Source organism: Trichechus manatus, unplaced genomic scaffold, assembly GCF_000243295.1.
Source record: "Trichechus manatus latirostris isolate Lorelei unplaced genomic scaffold, TriManLat1.0 scaffold00278, whole genome shotgun sequence".
Taxonomy (NCBI): domain Eukaryota; kingdom Metazoa; phylum Chordata; class Mammalia; order Sirenia; family Trichechidae; genus Trichechus; species Trichechus manatus.
The window spans coordinates 1,316,056-1,336,168 of record NW_004444214.1 but is presented as its reverse complement, the minus strand read 5'-3'; the positions used below and the strand labels follow the sequence as shown (position 1 = coordinate 1,336,168).

Below are 20,113 nucleotides of genomic sequence, written 5' to 3'. Positions count from 1 at the left end.
AAGAGTGTGCTTCTTAGTTCAAGCAGATACACGAGACTAAATGGGTGGCTCCTGTTTGGAGGCAGGATGAGAAGGCAGAAAGGGACAGGAGCTGGTTGTATGGACACGGGAAACCTGGGGTAGAAAGGGAGAGTGTGCTGTTACTTTATAGGGATTGCAACTAGTGTCACATAACAATATGTGTCTAAATTTTTGTATGAGAAATTGACTTGAGCTTTAAACTTTCACCTAAAGCACAATTAAAAAAAAAAAAAAGCTGCACATGCAGCAAAGGGAAGGTGACTGTGATGAAGAATTCGTTGGGAGTAGAGATTCTTTCAATCATTCAAAGAGAGAGCAAATTTACATAAATTAAAGGGCAAGTACAAGTTGTTGAAAGTTGGTTACCCAGGACTGCCTGTAAACAGAACTACAGAGAAAGAAGACTGGAAGAAAATACATCCTAATGTAAGAGGAGTAATCTCTGGTTAGTAGGGCTAGGGATAAAGTTTTTTCTGTATACTTTTCATGACTTCCCAAGTTATTTTATAACAATAAAGTTGTTAACCATTAAAAAAGTTACATTTTGTAAAAACAAAAACATAAATTTATTGTACTTACTATTTAAATCGCTGCCTTCTGAAGTTCCATCAAAGGCAGAACAATTCAAATCAAATGTATACCGTCCTAGGAAACAATGCTGTACCATCTGATTCAAATGTTCATAAAAATGACAATGGTATAAAAGGGCCTGAAGGGCAGGTTTTCCTACAAGTGACACGCCAGAGTCCTCGTCATGGACACAGGGGCCCTGTAGGAAAAGAGGGAGAGAAATAGAGATGGACACTGATTCTTGACATAATTTCTCATAAAAGACCCACATCTGTCTACATTCCCCCAAAACAAAACTAACAAATCCCAGAAACAATGAGTCCTACATACCACCATGCCCCTTTAACTCCGCCTCTGTCCTGCTACAGTTACAAGCAGCCTGACCTATGGCAAACTATTTTTTAATACTCTCAGTCTTTGCTGCCTAAAAACCCCCTGAAGGTAGAAGGCTAATCTATTCTATCTCGAGGAGCCATATAGTTTAAAATGTTTCTATGAAACGGTACAGCTTTAACCAAGTAATTATATTCTTCAGCCACAAGTACAATAAAAAGCATTGTTTTTCAAACTACACAGAAGAGTAAAAGGATAAGCACAAAAATAATTTGAAATACTGTGGTCCAAGCAATTATGTTCAAAATTATTTTCTGTACCTATCAGTGAGCTCATCAATATCCATGGTAAAATCTGATTGTCACTTTACTTCCCATTGGATTAAACTTGCCAAAGGAGAAAAAAATATACAGACACACATCAGAGAAAACTAAAAGACAGGAAATAATGCCAACAAGAAAAGACAGAATAAGTGCCAACAAGAAAGGTATGTTCAAAAATATATTCAAAGTTTACCTTGAACTCTGAAATTTATGTGTCCCTACTCTCAACTCTCCCTATCACCAAACGAATATGGATATCAAAACTTTATATTCAGGACTATAAAGTAATTCACAAGTAAGAAGTAAAATTACATTAACAAGAGTATTTCCATTAACACTTGTTTTTGAAGATATTACCATAATTAAACCTCTTACTTCAATATTAAACATTTTAGTTGTTTAATAGTTTTTGTTGTTGCTGCTGTGTTCTAATAAATCTACCCAACACTGTAAGCTTGTGCTTCATAAACCAATTTACTTTAGAAATAAGACTATTTAGTGAACAGCCACCACATGAAGGTCGTTGTTACTTTAAATTTAGAGGTCTACAAGAAGCAGGTAAAACAGGGGGGAGTACCAGGAGAACAGATCATATAGTTCTCATTTACTAAACATAGTATAGGTCTCCGGCACTATGGCTCTTTAATGCATTACCTTATTTAATTTTTTAGGGTGAAGCAATTTATCCAAAACCACAGAGCCAATTCTAACATTATCTTTCACGCCACATATATCATTTTTAAATGTACAGAACATGTCAAACATACAAAGAGATTCACAGTAGTTGCTTAACATCACAAAGTAAAGGCCTCATTATAATAATTCAGGGAAGGAATTAACAACCAAGATGAGAATTATGAATGATTCAGCTAAGATTACTATCTTAACTCCAACTACCTAACACAACTCAATAAATCAATTTAAAAAATCATCAAAATATATTTTCCCAAATGTATTTCATAATGATGCCCAGAACAATTTTTAAATATTTAATTATACAGATTAGATAAAATTTTCAAAATTTTTATTTTTGCAAAATTGTGTCTATATAATTGCTTCCTGTGTGAGTTACAGCCACAGTGCTAAATTCACAAAGGTTTCACACAAATAAATAAAAGACATGAGCTTCGGCCTCATTTACCCTGAGACCAGAAGAACTAGATGGCGCCTGGCTACCACTACTGACCATTCTGATCAGGAACACAATAGATGGCCCCTGAAAGATCGGGAGAAAACGTGAATCAGAACTCACATTCTTAAAATGTCCAAACTTACTGGACCAGTTGAGACTAGAGGTATCCCTGAGACTACTGCCCTGAGATACTCTTTAAACCTTGAACAAAACTATTCCTTGAGGTTACCTTTTCACGAAATAAGCAACTGGCACACAAAATAAAGGATATTACCTGTGAGTAAGATGCTTCATTAACAAATCATCTATGTGAGACCAAAAAGTCAACAATACTCTAAAGCAAAGATGAGAAGATAAGGGGGCAGGGAAACTACTGCACTGGAAACAGAATAACCAGAATGTAATTAAAGAGAATGTAGCCACATTGTGAAAAACGTAACTAACGTCACTGAACAATTTGTGTAGAAACTGTCAAATGGGAACCTAATTTGCTGTGTAAACTTTCACCACAAAAACCATAAAATATTATTTTAAAAATAGGTGAAGGAATATAAACAGTATAAATCTTGTAAACAGAAAAAAAAAAGCATTTACAGCTCTTCAAGAGCTCCTATTCTGCAGATTCTTTATTCTGTAATGGCTTGCTGTGGCTGACGGTTACACGATCTGCTGGAAGAAAAGGTGTTATGAACAGACTATCTTTTAAAATGCATCTTTTTCTTCAGTTTTAAGTATTTTCAAAATAAATGAAAAATTAGAGACATAAGTATGATAGAATTCTAGCAATTATTTTACAAGTATGTATAATTATCAGTGATGAATCCAATTAACCCAATCACATTTACCCTTAAATTAATAATTTTTTATGCATTTAAATTTTTTTCTCTAGCTCTTCTGAATATAAAAAATTAGAAAATACAGATACTAAAAGACAATGAGATATAACTTTATAATTACATCTACTTAAAAAAGTTTTAGAATAAGTTTTTTTTCTCTGCCTATAAGTATGGTAAAAGTTATTCAGCCTATAAAGATTTAAGAAGCTAAACTAATTCTGGTATGAACAAGAGAATAATTTCACTAATTCAACATCTATTCTTACAATTAAAAAAATGTACTGGAAAATAGGTTGGTAAATACAGGTAAAATTATTCTTCATATGGTGCAAATATTTTATAAGTAATCCACGTTTTTAAAACCTGAGGCTGGCTTTCCTTTGCACTCAATATCTTCTTCAGTATGTATGATTATACATACTTAAATGAGTATGTATACCCAGAATGTCAACTTTAATAACTGTTTAAGCAAAAACCATTTGTAATAAAAACATTCAGGCAGAAAAATACAGTAAGACCTCAGTAATACAAAGGAGAAAGACAATCTAATTTTGCCATTCTACGTTAGTGTTAGCAAAAACGAAGGAAACCCTTAATGAGATAGATTGACACAATGGCCACAACAATGGATTGACACATACCAACCAATAATCATGAATATGACACAGGACCGGGCAATGTTTTGCTCTTGTATACACAAGGTTGCCATGAGTCGGAGCCAACGTGATGGCAAGAACAACTAAACACAAGTTAATGTCATACAAAACACTCAATCGTGATTTGGACAGTTCACTATTCTACAATATCTCTACACTAAGCCATCTATGGATACTTCAAACATTTCACCACAGAATAATTTTCTGAAAAGAAATAAAAAACCTCAAGGAATAGTTGCCACAATGTACAGAATATGGAAAAGCATGGTCTACTTCAAAGCAAAGCTCAGTGAGCAGGCTGTGAATACTGGCAGTCCTCGTTTCCTCATGGGCAAGTCATTCTCCTCACTCCCATCTTGCCTCTGCCTGCCCTCTCCATCCCACTGAAACTGCTCTTCAGAAACACTCAAAGACCTCTATGACGAGAAAAGTTGCTGGTCTCCACCCACCTGCTCCCTCGGCAAGATGTGATGTGGCTGGCCCTCCCTCCTAGTCCAGTCATATGGCTTTAAAGATCACCTACAGGTAGTCCCCAACTTACAATGGGGTTCTGTTCCAATGAGTCTATTGTAAGGAGGTTCTGACATAAATCACCTTTTTTTTTCTTTTAGTTTTCATTATTGCCTGCAATACTGCAGTGTTTTGAGCAGTAAATCATAACACACTGAATATCTGTGAGTGAACATCTCAGAAGGATAACATCAGCAAATTATGCACTGCAACACTAAATGTAGGACATATTACTAATAATCAAATGTACAAAAAAAAGTTGTAAGTGCAGTTTGTCACAACCCACATACACCAAAAGTCAGGGACTACCTGTATATGTAAATGATTTCACATGAACGTTTTCAGTCTACATCTCTTCCCCTAGGTTCCAGCTTGCATGCCTACCTGTTCAATCCCGTCTTCCCTATATTGGTAAACATCAAGGCATTCTAATATGATGAAAAAGTTCATATTCAGTCCATAATGTTAAACTGTGATCATGACTCTTCTTAGCCTGTCTATGCTGAAAAGTCGTAAGTGATATACTTGCTCTGTCCTGGCACACACCCAAAGACTAGCTGTATTGGCCTGCTCCTTTCATTACAAGCCCTCTGAACACTCTAGTTGCCTTTGTTTGGTCTTGGTTTCACCATATCTTTTTTGGTGTACACCAAATCAAAGCTGCACATGATATTCTATCAGTGGACACACTTTATATAAATACAGGACAATATTTTCTGTATTAATACTGTCTTGAAGAAGCCCAGTATTCTCCTGGCCTGATCATAATGGCTCACTTTGCAGACAACACCAGGAAATACATCCCTTTTCTGGGGCATGCATGATCAACAACACCTAATCTTTTATTTTATGCAAAGTTTAAATATTTTTATCCCTCTATCAGTAATCTTGTATTTGAAAAAAATAAAGTTTACTCAACACTTTTTCAGCCCATACCAAAAAACTGTTTTAAAATTTAACAATTCTGTCATGATTCTTCCCTTTCTACAAGAATTACATAAATTATATTAAATTAGTACAGAAGTAATAAATGAAAGTATCACCAAATTTCCATTTCTTTTGGGGAAGGGGGTCGAAACTCCCTCTCTACCTTGCTTCCTTTCTTCTCTACCACAGGTCAAAATGTCATAAAGAACACCTAATCTCTCAAATATTTTTAACAGCAACTGCATATATATTTTTAAGTTGGTTACAAGGTAAATATTGTATGTCCCTTCTGCACTCTTTAAAAACTGTTTTTTTGCTCTAAAATATCACAATTTTAATGTACTTTAAATAAGGTAAAATAATTTACTAGTAACTTTTTTTTAAGAAATGAGTTTTGTTAGCTTCAATTCAATTCAGTAATTCAAGCTCAGCTGTCAAAACGATCCCAGTATATGCTGAAGAACTAGATATGAAAATAAATATTACATTTATTTATTCCACACAAAGATATAATTCTAATAAGCTTTAAAGCAGTCCCCTGTCCTACCCTTTCACAAGCATTTTAAACATTATCTCTACAATTTTATTACACTATTAATTTCAGCAACCAAGAAATACTTTCCTAAGAAGAGGTAAATTTCAAGCTAGGTGCCTGAGAGAATGACCATAATTTCCAACTGATGTAAAGCTGAATTAGTTATATTTCAATGATGAGGACATTAGCAAGTTCTATCTGGGCTGTTTGTTTTCCTGTGTTATTAGTTTTCAAAGGACTACATCGGGAATTGTGATGATGAGTCCTGTTTCACTTAGAGTTTACTAATAAACATTAAAATGACAAAAACAAAAATGTTTTTGCTAAGCTCCCCATTTTTGATGTGCTGACCTAATTCTGCTTTTTTCTCTCTGGTATAAGCACATAGTAACAAACCTATCCCTTGTTAAACTCCCAAACTCTTCTTACTCTATGCTTCATCAGAGGAGCTGAACTTTTCTGTAAGACCACACAATCTGACTAGTGTCTCTTTAAATCTCAGAGTCACCCAATATGATCTGAAAACCCTACTATATTTTAGAAATGAATCCATGTTCCAATTGTCAGAAAGATCTATTACATAGTAAACTCTTCTTTCTTCCCATCTCCAACACCCCATCCTATCCCTCAGTCTTAGCCATCAGATGGAACCTCCCTCATTTCCTACCATCAAATGGCAGCTGGTAGCCTACCTGCATCTATGTAGAGCTAATATACTGTTATACTGCAAACAGGGTCTGCTTCTATCTGAAAAGGGGCCCAGGAATTTTTGTTTTTGTTTTTAATTTCCTAGATGAAACATACCATCATGTAAGTTGGGAAAGCACTCTATTAGCACAGTCCCATAAGCAAACCAACATGTCTTAAAAATCCCTCACTTATGTTTCCCTCCAGCTATCACATTGCTCTGCTGCCATTCAGATCAGGAAGCACTGCACAGTCCCTCCTCTCCAGCACTGCTTCCTCACTGTCAGCAGGCTCCTGTCTCACCGTACCTCTCAACAGAATTCCCACTGCTGACAACTCTCTCTTCTGTGGAGTTAAGCACTTCTTCTGGTGTGCGTGATGGTTTTTCTTGCACCTCACCGACAGCTTCTGCTCAATCTCCTTCATGGTTTTTACCTCCACAACTTCCCATTCTGTGACCACGTCCTCTTCCTTCTCTGCTGGATGCCTCAATACTGAAGTGTCCTAAGGCTCAGTCCTATGTGTGTGTTGTTCTCTCTCCCTAAATGACTGGAAATGCCATCAACACACTCAGCAACTAAGACTGGGGATGATGGGAGCAGACGGCTGAAGGTGGCTCTCAGCTCCAACCCTTAATATCAGGGTGTTCGTGGGCAAGTCATTTAACCCGTGCTTGTTTCCTCATATATAAAATGGGGACAACAGCAGTACTTACCTTGTAGGGTTGTTAAGAAGATTAAGTGGGTTCATATATGTAGACTCCTTAGAACAATATCTGGGGCATAACTAGCATGTTGTTATTATTATAAGCTGTTGACTCACTCATTTGTCTCTCCAGCTCTCACCCCCAAGTTCATATAACCAGTCATGTGGTATTTCCACTAAAGACTGCAGTTCCACTAAAGTCTGAACTCTCCGTTTTGCTCACACATCTGTTTCTCCCTTGGTCTTCCTCAGGTCAGAAAATGATACCACAATCTATAACCTTGTTCAAGCCAGAAGCACAGAGGTTATTCTTCATTTCTCACTTTTCCTCACTGCCCAAATCCAATCCATCAACAAGGCTTGTTGGCTTGACTTCCAAAATATACATTCTTTATCCACTCACTTCTCTCCATCTTGCGCCAGGACTCTTACCTAAGTCGCAATCCTTTCCTGCCTGGACTCTGCCCTAGACTACTAGCTGACTCCCCTGCCTCTACTCCTTCTACTATAGTTCACACTACAAAGCAGCCAAAGTGATCTTCTTAAACACTAACTCAGATCAAGTCACTCCTGTGCCTTTAAACCCTCCAGTGGCTTCTCAAGATAACTAGAATAGATCCAAACTCCTGACCAGGTCCACTCAAGATCTGGAACTTCAGGACCTATGGTGTGATTGTAGTAATATCTATATATCTTAAATTTTATTAAGCTTTATTTTGATAAGTCAAGACAACACTAATAAAAAAGATCTTACAACTAAACTGTTAATAGATATGTGAGTTGTATAATCTTGTGGAAAGCAAACTGAAAGCATCTATTAAAATGAGTGATACTTATACTCTATTCCTAGAAATCTAGTTTAAAGAGATAAAAGCTTAATTACAAAAAGAGAGATACACAGATGTTTAATTAATTATAACCAAAACCAAACCAAACCCACTGTCATCAAGTTGATTCCAACTCATAATAACCCTACAGGCAGAGGAGAACTGCCCCATAGGGTTTCCAAGGCTGTAAATCTTTATGAAAGCAGACGGCCACATCTTTTTCCTGCGGAGCAGATGGTTGGTTCAAACCGCCAACCTTTTGCTTAGCAGCCGAGCACTTTAACCACTATACTATCAGGGCTCCTAACTGATTATAAAACGAAACAAAACCCACTGCCATTGAGTCGATTCCAACTCACAGAGACTCTATGAGAGGACAGGGTAGAACTGCTCCTTGGTAGGGTTTCCAGGGAGCGCCTGGTGGATTTGAACTGCCGACCTTTTGGTTAGCAGCCATAGCTCTTAACCACTGCACCGCCAGGGTGTCCCTAATTGATCATAGAGTCTGAAAATTAAGAATACCCACCAATCTGTCAAAACAGGAATAACTGAATAAATTATAATTTTATGAAATACTATGCAGCTTTTTTTTTTTTTTAATGTATTAGTTATACCAATAGACTTAGACTTTCACTGAGTACTACTGCAGGGAAAAAAAACAAGGTGCAGAAATGCATATAAAATTATCCCAGTTTTGTAAAGCAATAGTACAAACACCTCTATACATGTAGACATGTATGTGTATTAACTTATGCAGGTATGTGCCTGTGCTTGAGTGTGTACTTGCTTGTGATCATCTGAGTATTGGAAAAACACTAAAAGATACTGTTATGATTCAATTGTGTGCCTCCCCTCCCTAAAGTATGTGCTGAATCCCTAGCCCTTGTACCTGTGGATGTGATCCTGTTTGGAAATAGGGTTTTTCTTTTGTTATGTTAATGAGTCATACCAGTGTAGGGTGAATCCTAAACCTAATTACTTCTGAGTTATAAAAAGACTAGAATAGACACAGACAACCCCCACCACCACCACCACCACACACACACATATATGGGGGAAAACAGATGCCAAGTGAGGATCATTTATAAGTCAGAGGACACCAAGGAACATCCAGGGATACCAACACGGAAGGAATCGATATAGTTGACACTCTAATTTGGACTTTCAGATTCTAGAATTGTGAGAAAATAAATTTCTGTTCTTTACAGCCACCCACTATAGTATTTGTGCTACAGCAGCACTACCTAAAACTAGTATACATTAGACTATTGACATGAGTTGATTAAAAATGACCCAAAAATAAACAGAAATAATTCTGAGTGCTAAAGAGAACTACTAAAACATACAGATGAACAGCTCTCCAATTACAATTATCAGAGATTCAAGAAGAAAGACAGGATACCAAGAAAGAGGAATAATCCTTCCAAGAAACAAAAAAAAATTCAAAAATGCTATAATGTAATGCCAAAGAGAATGTAAATGTAATCAATTCTTGCAAAGCAAAAGTAAAGGTAAAACGGGCAAACATTAGCAGTAAAAATGGAGAAGGAAAAGGATAGGAACATTATAATCACATCTTACTCATCTTCTAAATGGTGGAAGGGAGGTGCGAGAAATATGATCCATGGGAAATGGAACCAGAAACAGCAGGGGTGACCAGTGGAGAAACTACAAACAGTGAGAGAACAATATTGGCAGGATAATGCATAAATGAGTTAATCCTATGTATCAACGCAGTACATGAACAAGCATATTGTTAGTAACATATTAGTTAGAGATACAGAGGCAACTACTTAAAGAATTAAAACCAGAAAGAGGTAAAACTGTTTCTGTTAATGAAGAGGGGTAATAAATTTCATCATAAGCTATATTAGCTTTTTTAACCACCTGTGTTTATTACTTAAAAAAAATAATTTCCTCAAAAAATTAGTTCATTCAAAGTATTTTTAACTTCTTGAAAGAAAATCAAATGATTTGGAATACGTATATATTACATAACCATTATTTATATATATATATTTTTTAACTGAGCATAACGCCTGAATCCCCATGATCCACATGCCAAGCTTCCCAGTGGCAATGGCAGAGTATCAACAGAGCTTCAGTGACAATGGAGCAAAGCCCAGCATATGCACAAAAGACGGTCTAACTCAAGCTTTCCACAAATGACTAATGGCACAAGAGCCAGAACAACGGAGTCTTTCATGCATGTGCTACGCTCTGCTCCATGCCATCAGTAATTGATGGGGTTGTCTTCTGGTATAGTAGGGAAATAAGCACAGTCTAATTGCTCTGTCTGAAGATGTCTGTATCCTTATCTGCCTTGCCCTCGGGTCATGCTGGGCCTGCCAGATCATCTGTGAAAATGCCAGGGAGAACTGAGAAGGACACTATGCAAACAAAGAAAACTCTTCAAATCACTAGGTGCCGTTAAAAACAAATTTTCAAGGAAAACAACAAATTAATTAAATCATAGGAAGTTCCAATTAATTTGAAAACACTGTTCTCAACATGCAATAAAGTAGAATGTTAATTTTAAAACACATTTTAGTCCTACTTTCATACTGCTCATGTACTCATTATCTATGACTGAAAAATAACTAGAAGTAAAAATTATAAGAAGAACAATAGAGAATTAAATTTTTCAAGAAGAAAAAAATAATTATTTTGATTTATAACAAATTAAATTCTTAACAATTATGTAAATAATGAACATAGTTAAAATGACATTTCTTCTCTGACACTAAGTATGTACTGTTTGGTGAAGTCAATACTCATAATGATTCATGATGAATACATTAAAAGATGAAAATATATGTAATAATCACATCAAATATGAAAACGATCTGTATTATAACTAAAAGGAGTCAACTATCTATCTAAAATACACACAAAGACATACACAGACATTTACTAGCTCCATCCACTGAGAGGGCAGAGAAGCGATCTGAACTCAGGAACAACAAGCACACCTAGAACTCACATCTGGGTTTCTAACCACCAGTCTCCACTAAAAGGAATCAGGACCCTTTGGGAAAATATGTGATTTCAGGGCTCAGGCTAGGAAAGTTTGGATTATCTTGCTGAGTCAGAAGAAAGAAGTGCTTAAAGATTAATGAAACATGTTCAAAGGACGCAAGGGTCATTATGAAGGGGATCTCCTTAGCCAAATCAGAGAAAATCTGAACATCAAAATAACGATAGCAACAGATTGTAACGCATGAAGTAAACAAAAAAATCTCTGAGTCCATACTAGTCTAAATAAATGAATGGTGAAAAAAGGAAAGATCTTCCTTAGAGTAAAATCTAATATATGCACAAGGAATGATGGGATAAGAAAATTGTCATATGGCAACCATTATGTAAGAATTGTTTCAGACAAGAATTGTGAATGACAGTTCAAACCAGAGAGAGAAGGTCTGATGAGAAACAGATATTTACACAGTCTCAATGTACCTCCCTCCAAAAGGAAAAACTGCAACTCTACAATGGAGGAACCAGACCAACTCTACATTAGCCAAGTAACCTTAACCAGATACTCAAAGTTAGTATCATCAGTAATGGGACAAACAGATATCATGTGTCTCCTGATAAGTCACTGAGAAGAAAACATAATCACACTTCCATGGTTTTTCTGCCAAAAATGAATAACCTGAATCTAGTTCTAAGGAAACATCAGGCAAACCTAAATTGAAGGATATTCCAAAATGCAAATGGCCAGGACGCATCAAAAATAAATGCAAAGTATATTCTTGAAATGGATCCTAGATCTTGGATTTTATGCGTGTGTGTGTGTGTATTGGCTATAAAGGACATTAGTAGGACAACTGGCAAAATTTGAATAGTTTCATGATTTGATTATTATTACTGTGGTTATTTAAGAGAATGTTCTTGTTTTTTAAGAAATTCATACTTAAGTATTTAGGGGAAAAGAAACACTGCCTGCAGCTCTCAACAGTTTAGAAAAAACAAAAACAAAACTCTAGACAGGTAGAGCTAAAGCAAACATGGCAATATGATAACATTTGAGGAATCTGGGTGAAGGGTATATGAAAATTACTGCACTGTTCCTGCAAATTTTCTGTAACTTTAATTTTTTTCCAAAAAAATTAAAAATTTAAAAACCCAGTTATATAATTCATAATTTACATATGAAAATTATTACTATTCAGAAGTACAGTAATTCCAGATAGTAACATAAAATAGGAATGCATGCTGGGTGTGTGGGTGGGGGAAGGAGCAGGAGACATAATTAAACATCTACCTCCAACAAAGTAAAGTATTAACAAAGCTCCTAGGCACTGGTGCTACTTCCTGTCACACCCTCAAAAATACTGTGAAATGTATACCGAGAAAGAGAAATGAAACATTTTTCTGAATAAGATTATTATTCGTAAATCAGTTGAAAATGTATACAGAAAATAACTCTAGTTTTAGAATACTAGGTACACAGCCCCTTCTTTCTGGCTATAATAAACTTGCCAACTCCTTCAGGCCACGACTTCCCTGAGATTATAAAAACTCCACCATCTGTATTTGAAGACTATCTTTCTGTCTTCTTACAGCGTTTCCACTTTGGGATGTAAAGTACCATTAACCTTTTTTAAAATCAGGGGACAAATATTGGGTCACCACCTATTTACACTGCTGAGGACATTTAAATTAAAATAAATAGTAACCAAAAACAGATTTTAAAAAGAGAGAAGATCTGAGTTTACCAAAAACACGTAAGACTGTCCTTATTTTTATAACTTCGCTTAGAACCAACAAAAGTTTCATCATCAAGTACTGTTTGGGGACGGAATGGCTCTTAAGCATTTTTGATTTGGGCCAACTTAGGCAGGGCAAAAGACACCAAAAGCTCATTTAAGCCACTATTTTCAACTTTTTAGTAGAAAACAAATTCCATGATAGAGAGGTGCAGGATAGCTAAACAAACAAATTGCAGTAAAAGTGTCACCAGGGGAACAAATAGGAACTGCTTATTTAATTTGTAAGAGAAAAATGTGAACTTCTCCACATGGTTTTATAATATAATGTCCCACTGGGCTTTAATATAACCCAGAAATCTTATTATTCTTGCCTTTCTATTATATTTACTTCAGTAATAAAAAATTCATTGGAAGTACATCAACAAGCTGTATTAAGCACACAAGTGTCACTTGTTTAACAATGGGAGTAGAGATTATCTGTATTTGAACCAAAACCAACACATTTTTAAAATCTAGTTATTAGATACTAGACACCAAAACTACTACACTGTCAATATTAACCCTGTATATTCCTTCTAAGGAGCCCTGGTGGCGCAGCGGTTAAGCACTCAGCTGGTAACCAAAAGGTCAGTGGTTCGAATCCACCAGCCGCTCCACGCGAGAAAGATGTGGCAGCCTGCTTCTATAAAGATTACAGCCTTGGAAACCCTATGGGGCTATGAGTCTTGACAGCAATGACTTTTACGGTTTTATTAGATCATAAAATGTGAATAAGCAACCACTGCCAGAAGGCAATGTTGAACAAATTGCTAGGAACCAGCATAAAAGTGGCCTGGGATTTACAATAACTGGCAAAGTTAAACAGGGTTTGTAAGATGTGGGGACATGAGCCTTCCAAGAGTTACATGTGAACTGAGCCTTGACAATTCAACCACCTGGATTCCAACCCTCACAGCTGCCCTCCATGCAGCTCAGCCTGAGTTGGTAACTCCTCCAAGGATATATTCTAATGAAGATTTAAAAATATACTTCTGATTTGTACAGCTCCTAGGGAATGAGGTGTAACATGATGATAAGTATACATTTATAGGAGAAGGACATACAGATAGGCAAAAGGGTAGAGAAGGAGGATATTTATTTCCCCACTGACGGCACTTTAATATCCTCCAAATTATCTAAAAAGCAGTAGGCTATTAAGTAAATATTTACTAACATGATATTCAGAACATGAAACAAAAAATTAATCCAGTAGAAACCAAAGAAAAATCAATTATGATCCTAAGTGTGCATTAACCCAGAAAAGGAAAAGACGGTAGCATCAGTGCATACTTAACTATAAACAAATACGTTTATTATGATTAAAAAGGCAGTAGTAAATTGAAGTGGGTAAGAGCCAGGCTCTGAGTGACACTGAATGGACTCACAGCAAAGGTGGACCATTCACTCACCAGCTGTGTGATTTAGGGAAAACTATTTAAACTCTCTGTGCTAAAGTTTCATCATCATAAAATGAGGATAATAATAGCTCACAACTCCAACAATTACACAAGTTAATAAATGTTAAGTTGCTAAACGAGTGTCTAATAAATAATACACACTATAATTTTATTTCTGTTTGAAGTGATGTTTAACAGTATGGAGAAGAATTTTTAAATCTTAAAAGCATAAGAAAGTTTACCATTCTCTTTTAAGAAATCCTTGTTATACAAAGTTTCATCAGTGATAAAATACATATATGCTGAAATTTTACCATCAATTAACCTACAATATCTACTAGGTTGATAACTGTTTAAAGTCACCCACCTGCCAAGTATAATCCTTTATAATTTCTGTAGGCATTGGAATTACAAGGAGATTCTGAAGAATAAATGCGGCCTAAAAATAAAGAAAATGTCAATACTGCCATCTTGTTGTCATCTCTGAAATCACCAATGTATCATAACTTAATAACAAAAGACATATCCCTGGTCAACTGTACATGCTGAGAAGTCATTATGAAAATGGTCAAATTGTAAATGGTGATGACCTAACAGCAGATGAAATTATTTTATACAAAAATATATTTTTTTCCTATTTCAGAATTTGATTTCATCAAAAAGTGATTTGTAGTATATAAATTGTTCTGATATCATTTAACAAATATACTTTCAAGTTTCTATTATGCCCTCACAGCTTTTATACACACACACACTTCTTGCTCTCCCTTCCTGCTTACATACAAACTCCTCTTGATAAAAACTTGCTACCTAGAAAAACAAATTATGAATGTCCAAATTCCAGGCCCTGAAGATATCAAATTAAATAATCATACTAATATGAATACTGATTACCAATTTAATGCAAGCTTAGGATATAACTATAATGAGAGAATGACAGGAGCAACAATGGGCTTCTAAGAGTTGAATTTTCCATTATCTTAACTGCAAGTCAACAGATACAGCTTGAGTTTGATAAATCAAGAGCAAGCCATAAGTTCAGGCATTACTGTGTAAAAACAAGGAGGTAAAGAGCAAGAAAACTAAAGCCATTGGGGTTTCAAACTAGGATCTAGCTACTGCTGAACCCAGGAGCTGCTTTCTTTATAAACCTCTAAGTACTACTTGATTATTGTTTTTAAAACTATTTACATGATTTAATCTAATTTTAATAAAAAATGAAAAATCCACATACCATTTAAAAAGAATTAAAATATGTTTATTTTTCCTCTCATAATGGAGCCCTGGTGGCACACTGGTTATGATCTCAGCTGCTAATTAAAAGGTCAGCAGTTCCAACCCACCAGCCACTCCTTGGAAACCCTATGGAGCAGTTCTACTTTCTGTCCTACAGGGTTGCTATGAGTGGGAATCGACTCGATGGCAATGGGTTTTTTCCCTCTCATATGTTACATGATAAATACGACAAACAGTATTTTTACAGCCTCTTTTCTTATCTAAAACTTTATAAACATTAGAGACCCATGAAGGCTGCAGTTATTTTCTCTGTGAACTTCTGTGGCATTTGGCAGGCAAGAGAGATAATGGTTAGGGGTCACTCCACCATGATGAGCAGGTAGTCAAACATCTCAACAGATTTCTATAGAACAAGGGGCGGGGCGGGGGAAGCAGACAGACATACCTCCCGGCGCACCATACTACATTCTGACTGGTCCAGAAGAATGTTCACCACAGTTCCCCAGAGCCCACCAGAAATGTTCTGACAACTGTTTGCCAAGGCTACACAGCCAGCTTCAAGGGTAGTTAATGCTGATCCTAACCCCAGAGAAGTGAATCTCACCTGTTCAAATTAAAAAGAAAAGTTATCAAGTCACAGAATTCTATTTCCTAACGTGAATTCTTAATCATTTTTCTGGTATATAAAATATTATACTTTTACAATTATGGCACTGGTTTGACAACCCTAAATAAATAAAAGACACTTGTAGAAGATAATGTCCTATAAGTTTATGAATGAATAAAAATCCTATTCCATGGTTCAAGAAAGCAACAATATACCTGTTGGGGTGGGGGGAGGCTAAATAAAAGCAAATGTCACAAAAATTCAAATCCAGCTATAAATAAAAAGTTCAAAATGATAATTTATGAGCTTTTATCCAGGAAAAGTATAGGGAGTTTACATATTTTTTATGAACCCCGTTCTATTCATTCCTTGTTCTTAAAGAGGGTACCTATTACTGTGCTCTACCATTCTTAAGTTTTTAAGTGTTTCTTCCAAATGAATGGTTTGAAACTCCTTCAAAAACTTTAATGAGGCACAGCAGTCCAGGGACAAGGGCCAGAAGGCAGAAGGGGACAGGGAAGCTGGTGATAGGGAACCCAAGGTTGAGTAAGGATAGTGTTGATGTGTTGTGAGGTTGTTAACCATTGTCATAGGGCAACATGTGTACTAACTGTTAAATGAGAAACTATTGTGTTCTGTAAGCCTTCATCTAAAGTGAGAATAGCAGCACAACTGGAAGAGCGTAGTCGACGTCACTGAACTGGGCGTGTAGAAATTTTTGAAATGGTGTATCTTTGGCTATGTATATTTTTACCAAAAAAAAAAAAAAGGTCGAGAAGGGAGAGGGTTGACATGCTGTGGGGTTGTTAACCAATGTCATAAAACAATATGTGTACTACTGGTGCATGAGAAGCTATTTGTTCTGTAAGCCTTCACCTGAAGTACAATAAAAAAAAAAGGAAAAAGAAAAAAAACAAAGAAGTAACTGAATTATCTTTTTACAAGGCATATGCTATTTTCTCTGTAATTATTTTAAGAGACATTATGTTTCAGACAAGATTGATTTAGTGTAATACGCTTGTAGTAGTACCACTGCTATTCAAGCTATGCATTTTCATGAACTTCTGAATGCTGACCCAAAAATAGTTTCAATGATAGCTATAGCATAACAAAAAACAATATAGTCTTACTGTAATCAAGCAACAAGTCTAAGTTCAACGTGCCCAAAGAATAGAATCTCTGAGTTCAGATCAAATATTTCTACAAATCGAGCCTTTTATAACATAATCATTCCTTGCTAGAAGTTAGTAAACAAACGGTTAAAACTGAAAAAATTCATTAATAATATAAAATTGTGCATTGTAATAGTACTGTTCTACTAAATGGCACTTAAATGGCACTTGGCTTTATAACTTATAACTCCCAGCTAACCTTCTAAACTGCTTGAGAAACTGGCTGGGCTTCTCCAATTATTTTCTACTGTTCTTTCTGAAAGTGACAGATTGACAAACTTTTCTCTTTTATATTTTCAATCCGTACTCTAATGAATTTGACTAAAAAGAGAAATAAAACATAAGGGATTGTCATTTAAGTAATCTCATTTTGGAATAAAGGCATGTGCATGCTTTTTAAATCTACAAAGAATGGATTGGATTCTTCTTCACACTGACCTCTGGGTCCCGATCAACCCATAACGGAATAAGCCAAGCCAGTCCTTGTTGAGAAGAAACATGCTCTTCATTGTGGCCACCCAGAGGCAGAAACCAAAGTGACATCCAGTCCTACAATGAGAAACAGGAGAGCAGAAATACTTTAGGCAAGTTTCTAAGAATAAAACAGAGTGATTTTAAAATAACTCAACTTTTAAAGATCAAAACAAAGTAAGACTATATTTAAGACCCAGTTACAATCTATTATTTACTCCAAACAAGGCAAACAAAAATCTCAGCTTCTCCTAAAAGAGTTAAAAATACCATTTTTTCCTCAGAACAGCTTTTTTCCGATGATTTAGACAAAATGTAGTTTTCTAGTGAATGAAGACTTCAACCAAAATAAATTCTGAATAAAATGCAGAATAAAATTCTAATTAAAATTCAGTTGTAATATATAACTTCTAAGAAACATCTTAATTAAAAATTATTTTTGTTTCCTAAAAAGAAAAGTCAAAAGAAACATTTTCATGTAACAAGCTTCTAAGCTTGAAATCTATTAGCTAAAACACACTGGTTCTCAAGAAATTGTTCAGAAGATAGACAGCTATTAATGCTCTCACCAAGCTCTGGGCCTGGGTCATCATCTCATGTGATAAGTGAAGCAGGCAAAGCACTGTGCTCTTGGTGACACCTTTCCCCATAAAGGACATAGCATTCCCTCCACGCTCCACATAAAAAGAAGTAATAACCTGAAAAGCAAATGTAAACAATTTCATGAGGGCTTTACTCTGGGTAGGAGGCCTAATGGTGCTGTGGTTAAAGTGCTTGGCTGCTAACCAAAAGGTCAGCAGTCCGAACCCACTGGCCGCTCTGTGGGAGACAGACGTGGTAATCTGCTTCTGTAAAGATTTACAGCCTTGGAAGCCCCAGGGGCAGTTCTACTCTGTCGTATAGGGTGACTGTGAGTCAGAGTCAATTCAATGGCAGTGGGTTTATTTATTTATTTATTTATTTTTGTTTTACCCTGAGTGGTACATAAAGATCAGTATAAAACTTTCTACTGAATTGAATCCTAGCTGCATAAAGAAAAAAAAATATTCTTAGTTTGAAAAAAGTTCCTGTTTGGAATTTGTACAAAGGATGTGCAGTGTCCTCCTAGGACATTTTGGTGATTTGGAATATGCTTAAAACATTTTTCAAATGTTACAGTATCCTTTCAGCTCTCAAGTTGAAGAGTCAATAAATATCTTGTTGAAAAGTACACACAGAAATTGCTAGCACTATAAAATGCGTACTGACAACAAGGCTTATACTAGATTTTCCAAAATTATGGTTTAAGTAAGTGTAAATGAACATTTTCTCCACTTGAGCAATTTTATATTTCTACTGCATATTTAAGTATATGTTAATTATTTAAATCACTGATTCTTAACTTTTTCACTCCCACATAACTAAGGGATTTGAAACAATTTCCATCAATAAAACAACAAAACAGCATGAGTCAGAATGGACACAGGAAGATGGCAACAGCAGGTAAAGGAAAAGCCTGCACACCTGATTTAGAAAACCCTTTGAAATATGTGATATGTGTGCTGTTGAAACGGCAAGAAGCCCTGAATAGCTAAAGCAATGTTGAAAGAAAAGAATAAAGTAGGATGCACACTTCCTGATTTTAAAACATACTATACAGCTACAGAAATCAAAACACCTTAGTACTGATATAACAATAGACACATAGATCAATGAAACAGAATTGAGAGGCCAGAATTTAACCCACACATCTATAGTCAACTGACTTTTGACAAGGCTATCAAGTTCATTCAATGGGGAAAGAAGAGTCTCTTCAGTAAACGGTGGTGGGAAAATTGGATTTCCACATGCAGAAAAATTAAACAGGATCCATGCCTCATACTATACACAAAAACAAATTCAAAATGGATTAAGGACCTAAATGTGCAAACTAAAATCATAAAATTCTTAGAAGAAAAAGCAGGGGCAACGCTGCCAGGCCTAGCTTTTAACAATGGATTACCTAATAACAAAAGCACAAACAGCAAAAGACAAAATAAATAAATGAGACATTATAAAAATTAAAAAATTTTGTTCATCAGAAGACTTTACCAAAAAAGAGAAGAGACAAGCTACCAACTGGGAGAGTATTTTCAGAAACCATATACCCAACAAGAATCTAATAACCAAATATACATAAAACTTCGACAACTTAACAAAAAGACAAATAATCCAATCATAAAATGGGCTAAGAACTTGAATAGACATTTCACCAAAGAGGACATTCAAATGGCCACCAAACACATGAAAAGATGCTCAGCATCATTAGTCATTAGAGATGAAAATCAAACCCACAGTGAGAAACCATTTCACTCCACTAAGATGGCTAAGATAAAAAAACAAACAGAAAACAAATGCTGGGGGGGACGTGGGGAAATTGGAACCTTTATCCATTGCTG

General features: G+C 35.7%; 1 protein-coding gene across 1 annotated transcript in view; it reads right to left on the bottom strand.

Moving 5' to 3' along the window:
- Nucleotides 1-20,113, bottom strand: part of RTTN (rotatin) — a 185,588-nt gene that overhangs the window by 72,450 nt on the left and 93,025 nt on the right. Inside the window, 5 exon segments of the mRNA XM_023725021.1 lie at nucleotides 601-790; nucleotides 14,578-14,649; nucleotides 15,892-16,050; nucleotides 17,664-17,774; nucleotides 18,266-18,394. Of these exon segments, the coding sequence (XP_023580789.1) occupies nucleotides 601-790; nucleotides 14,578-14,649; nucleotides 15,892-16,050; nucleotides 17,664-17,774; nucleotides 18,266-18,394 (661 nt within the window).